At 39.5% G+C, this 19026-nt stretch overlaps 1 protein-coding gene across 2 annotated transcripts in view; it reads right to left on the bottom strand.

Moving 5' to 3' along the window:
* The window catches only part of RAPGEF5 (Rap guanine nucleotide exchange factor 5), a 91546-nt gene extending 72901 nt beyond the window's left edge, over positions 1-18645 (bottom strand). The window contains exon 1 of one of the 2 annotated variants that reach the window (XM_039703721.1): positions 18283-18645. In XM_039703721.1, coding sequence (XP_039559655.1) covers positions 18283-18462 — 180 coding nt within the window. In that variant the 5' untranslated portion in view covers positions 18463-18645. The remainder of the gene's footprint in view (positions 1-18282) is intronic. The other variant, XM_039703729.1, reaches the window with a different exon arrangement.
* Positions 18646-19026: the final 381 nt, after the last annotated feature.

Below are 19026 nucleotides of genomic sequence, written 5' to 3'. Positions count from 1 at the left end.
TCAGTTTGAACAGAAAGTAGCCAGCCAGGTCTCCCCCACTGCCTGCACATACTGCCCACCCCAGGTAGGCAGGGCTTCTGCATCCCCTGCCACATGGGAGCTCAACAGGCCTGGGGGTCCAGGTCCCAAGGTAATTGTCAGGAAAATTCAATTTATATTTCTGCCCTAAGAGAGTTTTGCAACTGTATTATTTTCACCAGAATCAGAACTGTTTTCCTCCCCAGAATGTAAAGTTTCCTTCAGGACAAAAACTTGAAGACCAGATGCACGTATCTCCTTTTGCGAATAGAATAGAATAGAATAGAATAGAATAGAATAGAATAGAATAGAATAGAATAGAATAGAATAGAATAGAATAGAATAGAATAGAAATATGAATATGAATATGTAGATGAAACAACAGTTCAATCCCCCAGCTACATGGAGGAGACTCTGGAAGACACTGGAACAGTATCTTCAGTGATGATAGTGGCAGTGGTTCAAGCCTTAGCTGTAGTGAAGAGCAGGAGGGAAATTATATAAAAACTGCAGGACTTTTGTTTCAGCCAGGAAGGAGGGAGGAGAGCCAAGGCTTCAAGGAGGACTGCAGATTTAACCTGGGTACCCTAGGACTGATGGCACATACTACTATTATCATATGGCTCAGGGAAAAAAAAATGTAGATATATGTGGATAAATGTGTAGATATACAGAAATTATACTTGACAGAATAATTCTAAAATCAGGCAGGTGAAGTTCTAGAAATTACTGGCATATGAGAGGAAATAGATAACAACTTGATTAACATCTAACAAGGCTGGAACTTGACTTCTCTGGCAGCCCCCATACAGCTTTCACTCAGGAATGAGAAGTGGAGAACACAGCTCACTAATGTTAGTAGATTTAATTTATTAATGTAGAATAATATTCACCTTGGTAAGGACACATGTACAAAGGCCTTACAACCTTTATAATGGAAGCAGTGATAAATAAGATCTCCTGAAGGAATGGAAGAGAGACGGCAGTAAATATATGACACTGTCAGCCTTATATTGCTCTAATTACCAGTTCTGAACACATACAACTTCTAAGTCAAGCAGACAAGACCGATGATGCCTTTCTTTGTCTTTCACTCCAATTCATACTAGGGGTGTATCAAAATATTATTTTAAAAAATTCACTTATCCCCTTACTGTCTCTGACAGAACCTTGTATCTTGACTTACATCTATAATACCAATAAAAATAAAATGTGTACATTATTCCCATTATAAGCCGCAACTGCAAACTTAGAAGGTTAAAATTTGCCAATTGCTGCTCATTACACTTATCACTGTAAGGCATATATCTTTTTGTTGAAATGTTATGCTCAAGGAAGGATGCAGATAATTTTTCAAAAAAGAGTACTCAGCAAAGGTCAGGAGATGGTTCTGACCTCATAAAAGGCTTAAGAAAAAGGTTCTCTAAAACTGAGAATACTATATAAAGCTCAAGCTCATTCTCAAGAACTCCAGAATCAAACTCTCTCAAATGCACTGACATTTAACCACAAGTGTGAAAAAGCACTGAGTAAAGGAGCAAAAAAAAAAAAACCAAACAAAAAAACCAAACCAAAAACAAAACAAAACAAAAAACCCAACAAAAAAATTTTCAAAGCTAATGTTTAAAATCAAAACAATTTATTTAACTTCTGGACCAATAGCAGTCATCACAAAATAGAATTTATATCCTGTGGTTTAGTGGTTGTTTTCGTCTAAGTTAGACATAATACAGTGATTTCTTCTGAGGAAAGCATGAATCACAATGGCTACAATTTTCTTGGGTTTGGATGACAGTTATAATTCTCTCCAAAATAGCCTGAAATCACCAGCCTTTTTACTAATGCTTTCTAATGGTTCTTTTCTTGTTAATTAATTCATGAATCTGAATCATTCAAACATAGATAAGCCACTAATCGCTCATGGACTTGATAACAGATCCTAAGTAGACAGAAATGTGTAGAGCATGCAATAAAGCTGCCAAAAAAAAAAGGAAAAAGGAGTTAGAATGAAAAATAAAACTCACTCCTTCCACCTAATAGCAGGAGATGTGATTCTGCATTTATTATGCAGGATAAAATATTCACTGATGTCAATAGTAACTATAGAAATGAGAAAAATCAGGCTGCTTCTATCAAGAATGGGTTTTGTTTCTAATGTTACATGCACAGGAGCAAATTTTTTTATTTGTTTTGGTACAATGTTTGTTGTCCACACTTAAGGAAGGGAAAACATAAAAGAATAAGGGAGGTGGGAAAGAGCAGGTTAACAATCAATTTTTGTCAGCAGTAATTAATTCAGAACTGGAGGTTATAGCACCCAAGAAATAAAGGAATTTTATTGCAGGATTATGACAAGGAAAAAGAAAAGTGCTTTTTTGCATACCTATATAAAGAAAATGCTGTAAAATGGTTAAATTAGTTTTCATGTATCGAAGAAAAGCAAAGTGTCACAAACAATACAAATTACAGAAAAATGTATGACACCACATTATGAAGCAACATTTTATATTTCTTTATATTTTATAATTTTAGATAATCATATATTAATTTACTCTTTATTTTGTGCATGATGGAATCATGTACCTGCTTGTTGTGTGCCTACATGCTCTAAATTAATTTCAGTAGGAATGTTGGGAGTCTCCTCTCTGCTTTCCTTAGATAATACAATCGTGCCCAACTTTAGAATGGATCTAAGTTAGTTATACCAAGGGCAACCTCAACATTTATTCAAGTTATGGAATGAAAAAAGCACTGTTACCATGGCAACTAGTAAATCACATTGTATCTGCAATGAGATGCAAGGCATCTTGAGTAAACACTCATCTGCCTCCTTGTGTGACCTCCTCCGCAGGGAATGGTTCCTCTGTGGAGGAACACGTGCAGAACTGTGGCATAGTCCAGATTTCACTGTCTCTTATGCAAAAAGTTGACAGAAGCAATCCAAAGTGTTATTTTTGCGTGGGGAGATTTAACCAGCTCTATCATTAGAATAGGAAGAAATACTGGGAAAAAAAAGATCAAATATTGAATGTTTTGCTGGGATTTGCCTTGGTCAATACCACAAAACCTTACAATGCCAGGGTACCTCAAACTCAAGTTGTACCCCGTGCACCAGAGGACCATTCACAGCAGCACTGGAAAGAAAAGCCTTGCTGCCAGCACGGAGGCTGCCAGACATGCAGCAGCACATCACACTGGAGCTGGAGCTGTTGCTGCCTCCAGCCATCTGCTCCACCCTTCTGAGGGATGTTGCCGCCTCCCAAACAAGGACATCAGATCTACCCTTAGCCAGGCTGCTGCACGCTCTGCCGGGCTCTGATATTATCAGCACCTAACATACCAGCTCTGCCTGACAGAGCCTTCCCTTCTCCACATGGCAGGGGACAGCTGTCTTCAGAACAACCCCTCAGACCATGTTGCTCTACTGGCAACATCCATAAAGTCTCAGCCCATGCATCAGCCACTGTACTTCCCTTCTCTAGCTGCCCTTCTCTAGCTCTTCTTCAGCCACTATCATGCCTACATAAGGTTCCTTCTCTCTTCCATTAAATTCACCATAAGGGGCAGCATTGACACCAGGTTCCCAAACAATCTCCCTTGGGTCACTCCCCTTCTCCTTCCTTGAAGTATCTCCTCCTGAGCAAGCTGGTGTTACCTAGAGGGAGAGAGTGACACTCCATGATGCCACTTATCAGCTTCTGATATCATACTGTATGCACAGTGATTTCTTCAGCCAACAAAGGCTTCACTGCAGGCTGCAATTTTCCACTGACATATCTTCTGATCCCATTCTTCTTCTCTCATCACATCCCATTAATTTCAGACTACATACTACAGACTACTTAGACACTGCCAACACCTATTATGCCACCCAAGGAATACTGAAACTCACATATCTCTGATCCTGGCTTCCCTTCCCCCATTTCTAGCTTTGATTCCTCCCTGACCATCATAGCTTCAAACAATTTATATAGCTTTCTACAGCTACATCCTTTTCATGTATAACCGTAAGATCTCATCTAGTCAACTTCTTTCTCCCTGCTCAGGAAATTATTTTTATGTCATAAATCTCACAAATCCACCTTCTCTTGTAAATCCTTTCAGAAATTATTTCTTAAACCTGTTTACTTTGTCATTGCTGGGTTCTTCCTTCCCACGTGGTTGGCCATTTACTATTTGACCTGAACTTTGATAGATAAGGAGATGCTGCAGGTGAAGAAGACACACAGTGTGGAATTCACCACCTCTCGCAGGGCATTTGAGTAACAGAAACATAAAATGAGATGTACGGACAGATGACCAGGTCTTAACTCCCTAATAGAACCCTGTGGAGAGGGTTACAATATCCAAGTACTCCAGGGAAATAACTAATGATCCTTTCTTCAGTGCAGTCATGTTTGAAGAAGCAATTGCATGAGTTACTGAGTGCTTGAGACTGCCTCAGTAATTGCAATGATTTATTTTATGCATCATCATAACTACAGCACTAGGTCAGGAGGACATGTGCCTTATGGATGCCTTGAATTTTAACACATGCATTGGAGGCAATCAGAAACACACAGACCTCAGTGGGGGGCAGGGGGGGTTGGGGAAAGGCAAAGTCTAAAATTGTATATAAAACATTAGGCTTCTGTTAAATTTTTAATAAAATTAATTACATTTTCAGAAGTTGCTTACACTTTCTTCTGCTCCCCTAAAATTCAAGTGATCACTATCTAATGCTCCTGAAATATGTTAGGATTTTTTTTTCTTGTGTAAGTAATGAATGTGCAGTTTATAATGTAACTATCCATTCAGAAAGACAAAAAATGAAAACACAAACTGTTGTCTCTGTCTTATTCCTTATTCCTAATACCTCTGTTTATTCCAGACAAAACCCACCCTGTGCAAAGCATCATGGAATCATGTAAGGCTATTTGAAGATCTTGAAGAAAATTTCTCTCCACCCCCATAAACTTCAAACCATTCCCCTATGACAACTCAAGAAAAAGCACTGCTAACCTTCAGCACTGTTTTTCCAATTACTGTGTTTCAAGGTTAGCAGCGTTAAAACACTAAACCAACCCAGTTCTCAAGGTCAAAGTAAAAAAATGCAGCAATGATATTCCACAGTAACTTTCATTCATTTGGTATTCAGGACACATTCTTTCTGAATATCAAATCACAAAATCATTGCCAATTCATCAGATTTTAAGCTTTAGCTTATTAGACTATGCTAAAAATAAAACGCAGGTTTTCATTTATCTTATTAAAATGCTTCTAGACAGCATGATCTACGTTTTTAATTATCTATATCTCTATATTATCTCAATTGTTATTTCAATATAAGCAAATTCATAACAACACATTTTAATGGAAAATATTCATATGCTAAAAAGTGGTAAAGCATTAGAAGTCAAAAAGTTGAATGTCAAGATGCTAAAAATGAAAATGTTTCTCTGCATTGTGTCTGCCAGGAGAGCAAGAGCTCACACGACATTTGGCAGTGATTTCTCATGATGAAGCAACTCTTTGGTACTTTCATTTCCATAAAAGCTCTAGTCTATTTAGAGGTAGTTTCTAGCTCCTTGCCCTTAACAAGGCAATACAGATAAAGTTCATTAAATGTATTGTCTAAGGTAGGAAAGTGAAGTTGCTGTAGCAAGCACTTAACCTGTGCATGGGGAAAAAAAAGTAAAATAATTGGAACAAATTATTTCTTATGAAAGCAAAGGTGATGAAGGACATATTGGTATTGCATGTTCTGCTGCATTCACAAAATTGCCCAAATGAAGAACCTCTGGATGGGATGTATTATTAGACCTTAATCAATAGGATTTTTTTTCAAGCAGGCTGGGCATCCAACTATTTGATGCAGATCTTTTCCACACACAAGAGCACTGGAACACCGGAAACTACAGCATTAATGAATTACAAGGAAGATTGCAAATGTTTATGATTTTAGAGCTAATTTTGACAAGATAATGGTCAAGCAACTTTTACAGCTTTTCAATACTTCTGCTGGAATGCTGAATTTTTGTTTCTTCTTACAGCAGGTAAGACGTGAATTTCTACCATACTTAAATGAGTAAGTTGCTATTTGTTTTACTGTTTTTATTCTTAAGAGCATCCTTAATACATATTGAACATCACACAGATTAAAAACTAATAGCATTTTAAATCAACAGTTATTGCATGATTTTCTGTACAGCTTTTGTCTAATGCAAATATTTACTATTTACATGTCACTGCAATGAAGACATGTGTCAATTAATTAACCAGTAAAAATATTAGAGCTGGAGAGCATTGCTACAGCAGCTGCAAAGGACAGTGCTGTGGTGAAACTGTAGCCTTTTTGCCTACTGAGTACAAAACTAAGTTTTGCTCCAGGGAAGAGACAGTCATAACTGCACATATACATATGTGTGTGTCTGTGTGACAGCTGGGGGTGGGAGAGTGAGAACAGACGAGTTACAGGGAGCATACGGGCACCCAGCGCAAGAGCAGAGCAGGATCCCACACAAACCAGCACACATACCCACAGCTTTGCTGGAAAATTGGAACATGTTCCCCCAGTTCCTGCAGATATTCCTACAAAGAAGCGTCTAAAATGAAGTAAGAGAGGCACATTTTTAGGGGTCCTTGGAAATGAAAGCTATAGCTCACACTGTGAAAAAAAAAAGAATTTATAGGGGTCATTTTTAAGAAAGTACCTGATTTGAGTGTCCCACATTACAAATCTGCCACCACAAGCAAGTCTCAGGTGGTTCAGGTGTTCAGACTTTTAAAAGAGTTCTGCTTCAACCTATCTGTACTATCTCCCAGCCACCCTAACTACTCAAACACCCCTTCTGATGGCCAAGACTCAGGTTTTAATCTGAAGAACTGAAAAGGAGGTTGAACCTTTTCAGAATCTGCTAGACAAAAATCCAATGCAATCTGAAAAGGGGAAGAGAATGAGAGGACTGTCAGAACAGATGGGTCACCAGGAGAAAGCATCTTCTTTATGTTAACAACTGAAACTGTGTGTTTAAATGACTGATTCATTCTATAGTGTGAAAAGGAGCTCCATAAGTAGTCTTTGTAGGAGATTGTCTTTGCTTTTAGCAAGGTATGCAGTTTGCTTAATGAATAAATATGTACAGCACATGCAGGCATAGACACATAGGCAGGTGTCTCTACAGAAGAATTAGGGGACCATAAACACTACAAATTCCTTGGTGGAGAAGAATTCTGCCACGTCCTTGGTGAAATCCTGAGAAAGACCCCAGATGCAGGAGGCCATCATCTGCAATGTGCAGGATTTGACAGCTTCCCAGAGCAGCACTGGGCACTGCTCAAACTCTGTTGGAAAAATCTTGTGATGCCAATGACAAAGCAGGTAGGAAAATCCCACCTAGTTTAATTTACTTCTGTCTCTGTGGGAAATAGGAGTAAAGAACTCACTGCAGATGGAGTGATGCTGCATGGAGCCACATGCTTCTTTTTCATAAGTTCATCAAAATTCAAGAATCCAAAGAAAAAAATCAATATGGCCCAATGATTAGCTCAGAACAGGTACTGTGTAAAGACTGAGAGCTTATTTAGAGAGACTGAATTAATGTGTGGATTCCACTAAAAAGATTCATGTTTCTCACCTGAGAAGACAAAGCCAGAGTGTCAGTACATTCCCAGCTATTTGCCATTGACACAAGGAAGCCCAGGCCTGAATGTATGTGTTTTTAAGCTCAAAGCCTGAACAACCAGGCTTTGCATATGAGAACTGAAATTGTGGCCACTTTAGTCAGCTCTGATTAGTGTCTTCTCTGACCCTGACCACATCCAGTCTCTATTAACTTGCTAAATATGGCCAAACAGCATATATTACAAAGAGTAAATCGATTTAACAGTTGTATTTATATCCACAGATGTGTTTTAAACATTCCTGTGGTGAATAATCCCTTACTTGCAATATAAAAGTATTTTGTAAAAAGGCCTAAACTGATTGAACAAATATTAGTACCTCTAAAAACGGTAGGAGAGACGCTATCATATTACAACCAAACCTAAAAGGTGATGCACATTTGCATTCTGTACTTGTCCTCTACTCTGCCAAAAAGAACAAAGCTTGTCTTCATTCCTCCCAGCACCAGACTAAGTAGGAATACTGCTCCTGGTACAACACACAGGTCTACTCTTCTCACCTCCCAGGGAAAATGGAGATGAAATGAGGGATCGTGCTCTCAGTCCAGGCATTCCAAGTGAGAAAGCAGCATCAGCCAGGCTGGCAGGGGACAGAGCTGATGCACAGCAGCCAACAAAGGCATGTGAGCTGTAGGCCCTTCCCTTGATCAAACAGGGCTGTGTAGCTCAGCGTCACCCCGTGTTCAGGGCTTACCCTTGTTCAGAGCCTGGAAATCCATCTCAGATTTGATCTTCAGCAAGCTGTTAAAGGAATTACCAGCTACTATTCATGCTCTTCCTGAGTTAGGTCATCCTATTATTTTCCCAGCTATCAAAAGAGGCTAAAGTACCTTTTCCTGCAACCAGCAATTGCTGTGGCTCCCACACGTCAGAGCCTTCCCCGCTCGGATGCTCGCGCTCCAGGCAGTGACAAAAAGAGCTGGGAACTGCCTGCCACACAGTATCAGAAAATATATTCGAGGAAGGCCGCAAGGTCACTGCTAATTTCAAACCCTGTTTCATGTTTCCACATGAAACACCTAATTAAAACTTTTCACTGGGTAGTTAAAATGAAATCCGTGCATATGCACTTGAGACCTCGTTTTCATGTGCTGTGAATTAGAATACAGGAGGTGCTGCACACAGCGGTAGGAACACTAATCGAGGAAGGAGAGGGGAATACCTGCTTTGATTTAGAAGAAGATAGTCAGCAAAAATACCACTAATCGCCTGGGTTTTCATTCCTTTGCTCTTTGAGCTGCCACACAGAACCTAGAAAAATGGATGCAAGTGGTGTATTAACTGCTACCAAATCAGCGTTCTCCACAGGTGGCCGTGTGTCAAGCACATCTTGCAAAATGCCACCACCTTCCATGGCTACGGTGTGACAAAAGCTTTACACTCTACAGGCTATATACTGCTCTCACAAAAAATATCTATTAACATCAGCAGGGGCTGAATTAAACTTTAAAATGGAGGCACACTGAGTGATGGAATGGCCATAGCAAAAGGACAGGTTTGGGGTCAGATTTTAGGGAGGTTTCAAGATTAAAATAAATATGGGGGGGGGGGGGGAAGCCTGCAAAAAATACAAGGTCAAAGTGTCCTTACATTCCTACTGTGCATGTGGTTTCAACAAAGAAGGCAGAGACAGCCACTTTACAGCTGCCACCTTTTTCCCAAGAAGTCCTCAGAGCAGCTAGCCTGACTGGTCCAGGAGAGGCAGCTGATCTTAGAGGAAAGGCTGTCTCCACACTGGCATTCTCCAGGTGGTCTCCAGAGCACACCTGCAGGAACAGATGCCAACAAATGCTGACAGCATTTATTCCAGTGAAGTCCTGACACAGGCCTCATCGACTCCAGAGCATCCTGCCACTGGAATCACACTGATTTTAGCATAGACTCCAGATCTTACTACAGAATTTGCTCCAATGTAGTTTCTATTTGAAACAAAGCAAAGTTTGACATGCAGAAATGTGTTCACTTATTTAATGACACTGAACAGGTATCTTCTGTGTTAGTGGCACAAATCTTCACTTCATTGAAATGGAACGTTCCTCCTGAACTTATTCAGGAGGACAGGAAGAAAAAGAAAGAGAGAAAAATGGTACCTAAAGCACTGAATCCTTTTTACATGACTCTGATCTCTGGGCAGACTACAGAATCTCAGACAACTTCCAAAGAGGAAGCTGTGGTAGGCAGCCATTGGTTTCTAGCTTATCAAAAGGTTTTCCAGTTATCTTGGGTATTTCTTTTCAGACAGGTTTAGATCATGAGCCAAAATGAGATGTCCTTGATTGGTTTCAATTCCAACAGAAAAGTCTGGTAAAACCATGAATTACTTAAAAGTTCTGCACCACTGAAAGGTGAAAGACAAAATTACTGTTCCTGAAATTCAGAAAGTGCTTAAAATTTCTGACCTACATTTGCATGGTACATATTCAAAGGATTATCAACTTTTCTTTTTTATCTTCTTGAATTTAGGTAACAAGTTCCCTAACTTAACAGAGACATCCAGATACCTTTGTTATTCAGAGTTCCCAGAAAAAGGGTAGTAGTAACTGTACAGAAGTAGATGGCAGGATACATCCACTGTATTATCAGCATAACTGGGAATTTATTGATGTCATAAATCAGAAAAATGGAGAAAAGAACATTCAGAATATCATCAAATGTATTTATCACATGGAGAGAGGGACAATTTGATGTCAGAAAACAAAAGAACAGATGCTTTGAACTAATAAATAGGTAATTTCTACTTCTCCAAAGGGAGAATATGATAAGATTGATTCTGTGTAAGCCTTTGGACAGTCTAGAAACAAAAGCAGGTTAGTGGTTCAAAATCTGGAGAGAAACACAGAAGCAGGGAACAGTGACAACCTGCAGATTGCAGCTCTCAGAGAGTTTCTCTACTTTTTCATGCGAGTAAATGGAGCAAAGGCAGGACCAAGGAGCCATGCTTTCAGTCTTGATACCACCAGAACTGTGTAGTCCTGCTGCCCATGAGAAACAACACTCTTGTCCTCTCCCTGCCCCTGGATGTTGATCCCCATTCATCACTCACCCCCTTCTGTGTGCATGTGTGCATTCATGAAGCCACTTGGTGAAACACAGGATCTAGGTTAAAATACTGCCAACCAAAAAAATTGCTAGGACATTTCATTCGACCCAGTCCAGTTTCTGGATTGGGTAAGTCACAAGGCTCTGGGGAATTAAGGAGGATGGCTGTGTTTCACTAGGAGCAGCAGAGTAGCCCTCAGCAGCACAGGTCATCCCTTACACCATATCTCATTCTCACCCCATATCCGTGTCCCCATAACGTGAGGAGAACCAATCCAGTTGGAAAATAACCCCAAAAGGAAGGTGTATTCATTGTGTTTTTCAGCTTCATTATTCCCTGCGTCACTTCAAAAAGCAACACTACCTGGGCCAACCCAGAGCTGGGGACAAGTGTTTGGGGCAGCACAGCCCCTGAAGCGATGCCCGAGGACCCAGAGGCTGCGTAGGGACTGCAAATGTTTGGCCTCACCTCAGCTATGCTCAGGATGTTTTAAAAAGCTCCCCCTGGTCATCAACATTTCAACCCATTTCCAGCTTCCTTGGGATTCCTGAACCAAGTCTCAAGGATCCCAAAGCAATTCCTCAACATTCATTAACCACTGCAAGTTTTATGGCACCCTTCAAGGTCCCACATGTTTAAGACCTCATTTTATACCTGGGTAAACAAAGGTGCAGAAAAATGATGAGATTTGAAGAAGGTTATTTATTAAATAACCAACAGAGTCAAAAATAAAAATTAGGTTTTAGTCTGCTAAATACCATGTTCCCTTTTTACCCCTTTCAGCTCAGGACCTAAGTCATTGTTCCACACAAGAATGAGTCACCATTCTACTCTAAAGAGGGCCCAGCATGCAAAATGTGTATGTGGAATTTCCTCCTATACAAAGTAGTATAATGTTACAGAATAAATCAAAGAGGAGAAAATTAGGTTTTCTTTTCTTTTAAATACGAGGATGAGCATCTGGAGGAAAGAAAGTATTGTGGGAATACATAACGTGACTTAAAGGAAAATAGTGAGGTTTCTATTCAATGTGTACTATAGATATATATACTATGCTCACAATATATATATATCATGGGAGCACAAGCATGACTCAAGTGCTTTTTTTATAAGGAGAAGGATCACATAGTTTCACCACTCTTTTGCATGAGGATATTCTCCTCCAAAACTTTGGCCACATTAAACTGACTCAACAAAAGGAATGGGACATCCTCTTAAAAGTACGTAGTAAATAAAAATAATTCTATAATTATGTTTAAAGTGCTGCTAAGGATTGAAACAAGCATGCAGATGATCCCAGTCTTACATCTGAACAGGAGGATCCTTATCTCTGGCAAACACCTTCCATTTCAAAAAGATACCTTTTCAAAAAGGCACCCATTCCATACTGGGAAAAAAAAAAAAAAAAAAAAAAAAAGGAAGCCTAAGACCCGCAGAAGCCTTTTCTTCTCAGAAGATAAAGAGGTTGGCTTGTGAAAAACAGGTGATCACCTGGGGCTATGCATTCATTCCAGCAGATGAAAAATCGAGCATCTGGAATAGGACATTCTCTCCAGAACATGACAGAACTAGATTCCACTCCCTGATTCAGACCAGAGACTTGAACTTCAAGTTACCTCCACAGCAAACATGTACCTAACTCTTAATTACTTATTCTTGCTCAACAAGGAGGTATATACTGACAATCTCATTGATAGATTCATTTTTTCTTGGCTTGTAATTGAAGACTAAATCTAAATTGCAAACTATCATCTTACCCTGGTACAGCTCTCTCTGCTAGTGCTGGCAGGTCCAAGAGGTATAAAGAGAAACAGCAAACTCCTGTACTGACATGCCAAGTCCATTCTGTTTAGATGACTTTAGACATCTATACCACCTCATAGCTATTCAAGACATGAAAGATTTTTGCCAAGCCGTGTTATAGTTGTTATGGCCACTTGACCCACAGCTCTGCAAGAGATGCAGAGCAGCTGCCAAGAGTCAAAAGCAGTAAACCTACAAGCTACCCAATAGATCTGTCCCAAACAGAGCAGATACAACAAAAGTGATGATGTTTTTAGAAAGTAATGTACAGATTTCAGTCACTGATTGTATTCAGACATCAGTTGATGTCAATGTTTTAAATACTATCTTTCTATCCCCGGTTACTGACCATCAGTCCAAGAGTACATCAGCCCAATGCCACAGCTTTGTCAAACTAACCAAAAGCGCAACTCTGGACATGTCCTGACATTCTTTCTTGTCTCCTTGCAGGCGTCCAGCTGGGCACCCTACAAATAGCCCCGGTGTGTCATGGCTGGAATTTCCTTATGAAATTCCTCAGTCATGAGTAATCTATACAACCCAAAGTTCTAAATCATTAATCTTCTGTTGTAAGCCTTTTAACAGCTTCAGCTCAACCACTAACCTGCTTCAATGAGCAAATTGTCTGTCTTTCAAATGAGACCACTGATGACAAAAGTCAATACCCAGCAAATTAACAGAACTTTTCCTCAGTATCTGTTGTCCTTCTGAAAACATACCTGCCTCATATAAAATATCTCTTTCATCTTGAATTAAGCCACAGAATCAATACACCCAAGGTGTAGCACTTATAGTCTTTTAAACAGCAGATAATTCTAACTAATATATAGATTAATCTGTAAAGGGATTACAGGATGGATTTAGGAAAGGTTCCTGTTCCTCCTGATGCAGCAAAGTACTGTAAGAACTTCCTTGGAACGTTCCTGTCAGTTTGTTAACATCTTATTCAGTTGATCTGACTATGAAAATTATATTATAATCTAAAGAATATTCTCTCCATTTGCTGAGGTGAAGAGCCCTTTTACAATTTTACTTAAACAATGACACTATAAACAGCCATGATTTTCTTAATGAGTGCAACACTTCATTCATATAATAACTGGAAATACTGTACAACACATTTTCACATCTATTACAAAAGCATTATTCGAGTTATAGTTGACTAAAAGGAATTTCAAAAACTATGGTTTAGTGAAAATATGTCTTGAATGCATCCCAAATGTATGCTGGAGGGGAAAAAAAGCCATGATAAATGACTTCAAGTGACTTTACACACACAGCTTGCTTTCTATATTATAATTAATGCTAATAATAAGCAAACCTGTCCAAAAAGCAGGCCTGCTCTATAGCTGAATATTTCAATACAGATTTTTCATCTATTTCCTGTCAAAGCAATTTTTTTAAGGAAATGAAATATTTAAATTACATAAAAATACAAATATCTAGTTTTGCATCTCCCTAGGCTTATAAGTATGATTTGCATGTAATGATAAAATTAGAACTGCAATCTTGCATAGTTTTTTTTTACGCTACCCCACATTTGATATTAAAATAATTTCTGTGTGTTTTAGACAATAATTTTGTTTTATTTATTTATCAATACATTGTAGGAATGCAAAAGCACAGAGAATAAGATTATCTGCCTATTTAGAAGCTTATTTAGTTCTATTTACTTTCTACTCATTTGCAAAGCTGCAGTTTTAGGGAGCCTAACACATATGGTAGGTTCAGTGCCTTCATTAAGTATTTTATTCTAACTCATTAGGAAGAGGAAGTGGGAAAAAATCAACATTAGTTTTTGTTTTTCTCTACAAGTCTGTGAGCACCATTATGGTTGGAGCACTTTTCAAACACTATATTTACCAGAGAAGAAGTTGGCACCGTGTGCTACCAAGGAACACCGGTTCCAATATACCAATCTAACCTCGTCACTGTCAGCTTCCAGTATCAAAATCAATTTGGCAGCTCACATATAACAGAAACTGAGTACAGAGCTTTAAAAATTATTACAGGTATTCAAAGCTCATTTATACCATAAATGTGAAATAATAGCATACCAGAAAACTAAAAGAAAAAAAAAGCAGTATGGACTTTCATAACAGAAACTGAGTACAGAGCTTTAAAAATTATTACAGGTATTCAAAGCTCTTTTTTACATTTATACCATAAATGTGAAAGGATAGCATACCAGAAAACTAAAAAAAAAAGCAGTACGGATGATTTTGTACAAATCATCTTACAGATATAGATATATATATATAGCCCAATTTTACACCCTCCAGAATACAGCCAGACTAAAGGAATCCCTTCTCCCACCCACTAGTTCCAAACCAAGCTTTCTTCCAGTGAGCCAGCCAGCTGTCACTTACATTCCCTCTTCCCGACCGTCTGCTTTTTCTGAGAAAAAATAATTCTATTTCTTCTCCTGAACTAACCCAAACCAGTCCAAGCTTCACCTGTTCCTTATGGACCACAAACACCCAACACCTCACCTCAAAGTACACCTTTAGGAACTTTATCTGCCAAAAAACCTCTTATGTCTCCATGTGTCATCTGTCTTCTTTAAGTCAGTCATCAACTTCTGTATTCAAACTCAGATGAAGATGGTGACTATTTATTTGAATGACAGGAAAGTTTACCAGTCCTCATAATCAACCAGTCTCACTCCCTATCACACTCCACACCTCACTCACTGTACAGGAAAGAGTTATTGGGCTACCAAATCAGTACCAAATTCTTCAATTAGGCTGAGAACCTTTCTCCTTTACAGGAAAGCACAGGAATCATCAGAGCTCAATTATAATACATTTATACTTGCTGTTAATGCTGGAAATTTATGTGAGGCTGTACTTATCTGAAGAGACCTGCTTTAGAAACACGGTTGGTATAACACCAGAGCCACAGCTCCATTTCCCATCACATGCCTGGGATACAGTACATATAGAGAGGAGTTATGCATATGCACAATTCTAACTCCATGTTCAAGTGGGATTTGGGGGTTTTTTCCATCCTTCCTAGAGGAGAACAAACTAGAGAACTCTGTTTCAGGCAAAATTTCCCTTTGACCATTTTGGAAAGAGCAGCTTAACTTCCAGGCAGGTTATAAAGCCCCTAGCTTTTAACAGTGACACTGGCCCAGGCTGATAAACACAGAGCCCTGCAAGCCAGCAGCGTTTCTGCTTTGAGCTGGGCTGCCAGGGGCCCAGCCTGGATAGCAGGCTCTCCAAGGGCAGGGAGAACAGCCTGCCAGGGTGTTCAGGCCTCTCATTTACAGGCTGCATGCCATTCCTTTGAGGAAGGCAGATCATCCAAGAAAGCCAAGTTTGAGCTCCCCAGGAGGGAAAGCTGGTGAAAGCTTTAGGGCAGGGATACTTGCTGAGAAATGAGGGTCCTGTGGAAAATGCACAGAGCATCTCTATTTTACTCCTGCACTGGGTACCCATCACCCTGTGTTACAAAGAACACAGTTTCAAATAAGCTATGCTTTTAAAAATAAAAAAAATTTTAAAAAAAAGATGGGCATGTTACACATAATAAGGATACCACGCCCTGAACATGCTGTTCCTCGAACATTTGCAGTGAGCTCAAGGGACTGGAGAGTAAGCCAGTGCCAATGAATCTGCCATCACTTTTGTAGCAGCAGGATGAGATGGGAAGGGCTGAAATCTTGGATCCAAGCAGTATTCACTACAATTTACTCACTACAATTCAGCCTGCTGCTTTTCTCCTTGGAGAAGAGGGGGGATATCTGCCTGGAGCAGTGAACCCTGCCCAGCCAGTCAAATCCTGTCACCTGCACGTGCACCGGATCAGCTCTCAGAGCACACGAGAGGAAGGGAGGGAGAGGAAGGGATGGAAGCTCATGGCTTCCTGAACGTATGCAACCCACTGCCCTGCCATGGCAATGTGTGCATTTTTTCCAGTGAAAGTTACCTGAGTCAGCTAAACTGAGAAGTTACGACAAACCTTGCCCAAGTCTAGGGTCCCTTCTTGGTGACTATTCCTAATGAAATCAGTAGTGTACTGGGGGCTTACCAGACACACCCACAACAAGAACTTTAGGTCTCTCTTACATCTGGGCATGGGCTGTCTGGATCCACCCTACAATAACCAGCAGAGTGCAGAACAGGGGGAAGAAGCACACCATGATTTATTATTGCCAGCACTAGCTGTAGGACATTCCCCACCAAGAAAAAAAGGGCACATGAGGAATGACCTGGGCTTCTGCAGTCTCTCAGGCAACATTTCTCTTTGCTTCACCTCTAAAAGTGTGTCCTAAAGGTCTAAAGGCATATCCTTGTCTGAGAGCAGTAATTGCTGTGTTATACTGCTCAGGATGGGTATGAGCAAATTGCTTGAACTCCTGCTAGACTGAAGTCACTCATCTCCTAAATAGCAGCAACTCCTAAGTACCATACTTTTCAAAAGGAGAAGAAAAGCTGAGTGCTGCTTTCCTTTCCATTTTTGGAACTGTACTGTAATCTGTGCAGCTACAGAGCTGCAGCTGACTCCACAGCACCCTTTGCAATGACCAGAGTAGCAGCAAAAATATCCACTGAATTTTTTGAGTAATAGTCCCAACATCCCCCTCTCATCTATGCCCACATATCTGTAATCTTGTTTCTAAATCCTGAAACACAATAGAAATCTACCCCAGTTTAAAATCTTCTTTGCTTGAGCACTCAACTTTTAATTGTGCTTTGTGGATACAGTTTAAAGATATATAGAAATTCTCCCAGACATCCAGTGCTAGAGGGTCAGCTGAGAAACAATTTAATCTTGGATAATTAGCCTTTGCTAATTGCCCTCCTCCCTTCTGCACACTTACTGATACAATTACACAACTACACCAGACCAGACCCCCTATGCTGCCAAACAGAACAGCATGAAGCTCTGAAAAAACACTTAATCATTCTCTTTTCCTTTGTACAGCCTTATTTCAGTAGGAATGAACTTGCAGATGAGCTGAAAAGTATTTCTTTTCTAAAGTACAAGTCTTTTTTCTACTGTCCAGTGAGCAGAAAATGGAATAAATTGTAGATACATAATGGCAAGAGACATGAAGACTAGGTGGGTTTTTGGTTGTTTCTTGCAGTTATTATCCTCTGCACCTTTAGATGAATATGCAATCAGAAGAGAAATCTTTACTAGGAGAACAAAATTAGGAGACATTGTGCGATAAGCAAAGCAGTCAAGTTTCTGTGAATTTTCAGTCCAGTTATTAACATCTGAATAAGTGCTTTCAGAAGCATTAAACAGAATGCTGCTTTCTTCAGTGTAACTTGTGATTGAAAACACAATTTAAAAGAAAAAACCACATACTGTTGAACTCCCTATCCAGACAATTCTTTTTAATTCATGCTGAAAAGTTTCAGCCAATACTTGCATCCATATATATCCACAGTAATTTTAAGATAATTTAGAGTACTTGAAGCATTCATATGCCTTATACATTATTTAAATACACCGTAAAACCAACAATTTGGTAAAAAGCATCCTGAAATCATCTGCAATATCCTAATATAAGATATTAATAACAGCATCTTACAGTTAATGACAACATCATAATTTAAGTGTGTTGACAATTATTGACCTGAATGCACTTTAGAGAAATGTAAATGCCAGAGGAGAGCAGCTACAGCTCCATGACTAATGTGTGCCCTGGATTCTGACCATCAGCTTTGCTATTCCAGTTTTGTGACCTAAATCTCCCTCCCCTACCCGAAAGAAACAAAAAACCCAAATAAGAAATGTCTTACTTGTTCTGCCTTCTCCAGTGCTTTTCTATCCGCCTGCAAAAACTGGCAGTTCTCTCTCGCCAGCTTTTGGACCAGCTCAATCCGTCCGATGTCATCTCTTCCCTGAAGCTTGCATAAAACTCCTGCCTTAAGGGTGGGAGAAAGAGCAAACAGATACTTAAATCCACAATCCCAGGACATGACACCGCCACAGATTTCAACCTTAAAAGAAATGCATTTGTTTTCTCATATTTGCGGTACTTCGGTGCCACAAACAAGTCACTGCTTCCCGGGAAACAACTGGAGAGGAACAGAAGCACATCTGAATCTCCAAATGCATCTGCTCTGGAGGAAAGAAGGCAGGGCTAACTAAATCAACCTCTCCTCTGAGTGCAACTATCAGATATGCTGTGTTTTATTTGTTCCTGTCAGCCTGTTTCCTGTTACATAAGAGAACAAGAGCAAGAGGTTAAAAACTCATGGGAAAGTTAGCCAGGAACAGCCCTGGAAAAAGAATGAAGTGCAACACAAGGCACTCCTAAAAATAACAGTCTACAACTCCCTCTGCTCCCACTCCAACCATTTTTCACATATGCAAGACTCAGGAGCTAAAAGACAGTTGTGCCATATTTAATTATTCCGTAAATAACAAATCTGTATCTGTGGATTTTGTTTAGGGAAGGAAATTATATTTGCTTTAAAAGCTATGTTAGAACGAATATTCTTTTTTCATTTAAAAGCTGTGTTAGAACTAAATCTTTTTTA

The sequence above is a fragment of the Passer montanus genome, unplaced genomic scaffold (assembly GCF_014805655.1).
Source record: "Passer montanus isolate IOZ18808 unplaced genomic scaffold, ASM1480565v1 scaffold10, whole genome shotgun sequence".
In the NCBI taxonomy this organism is placed as follows: Eukaryota; Metazoa; Chordata; class Aves; order Passeriformes; family Passeridae; genus Passer; species Passer montanus.
Note: the sequence above shows the minus strand (reverse complement) of the source record. Positions and strands in the feature narration are given on the sequence as shown.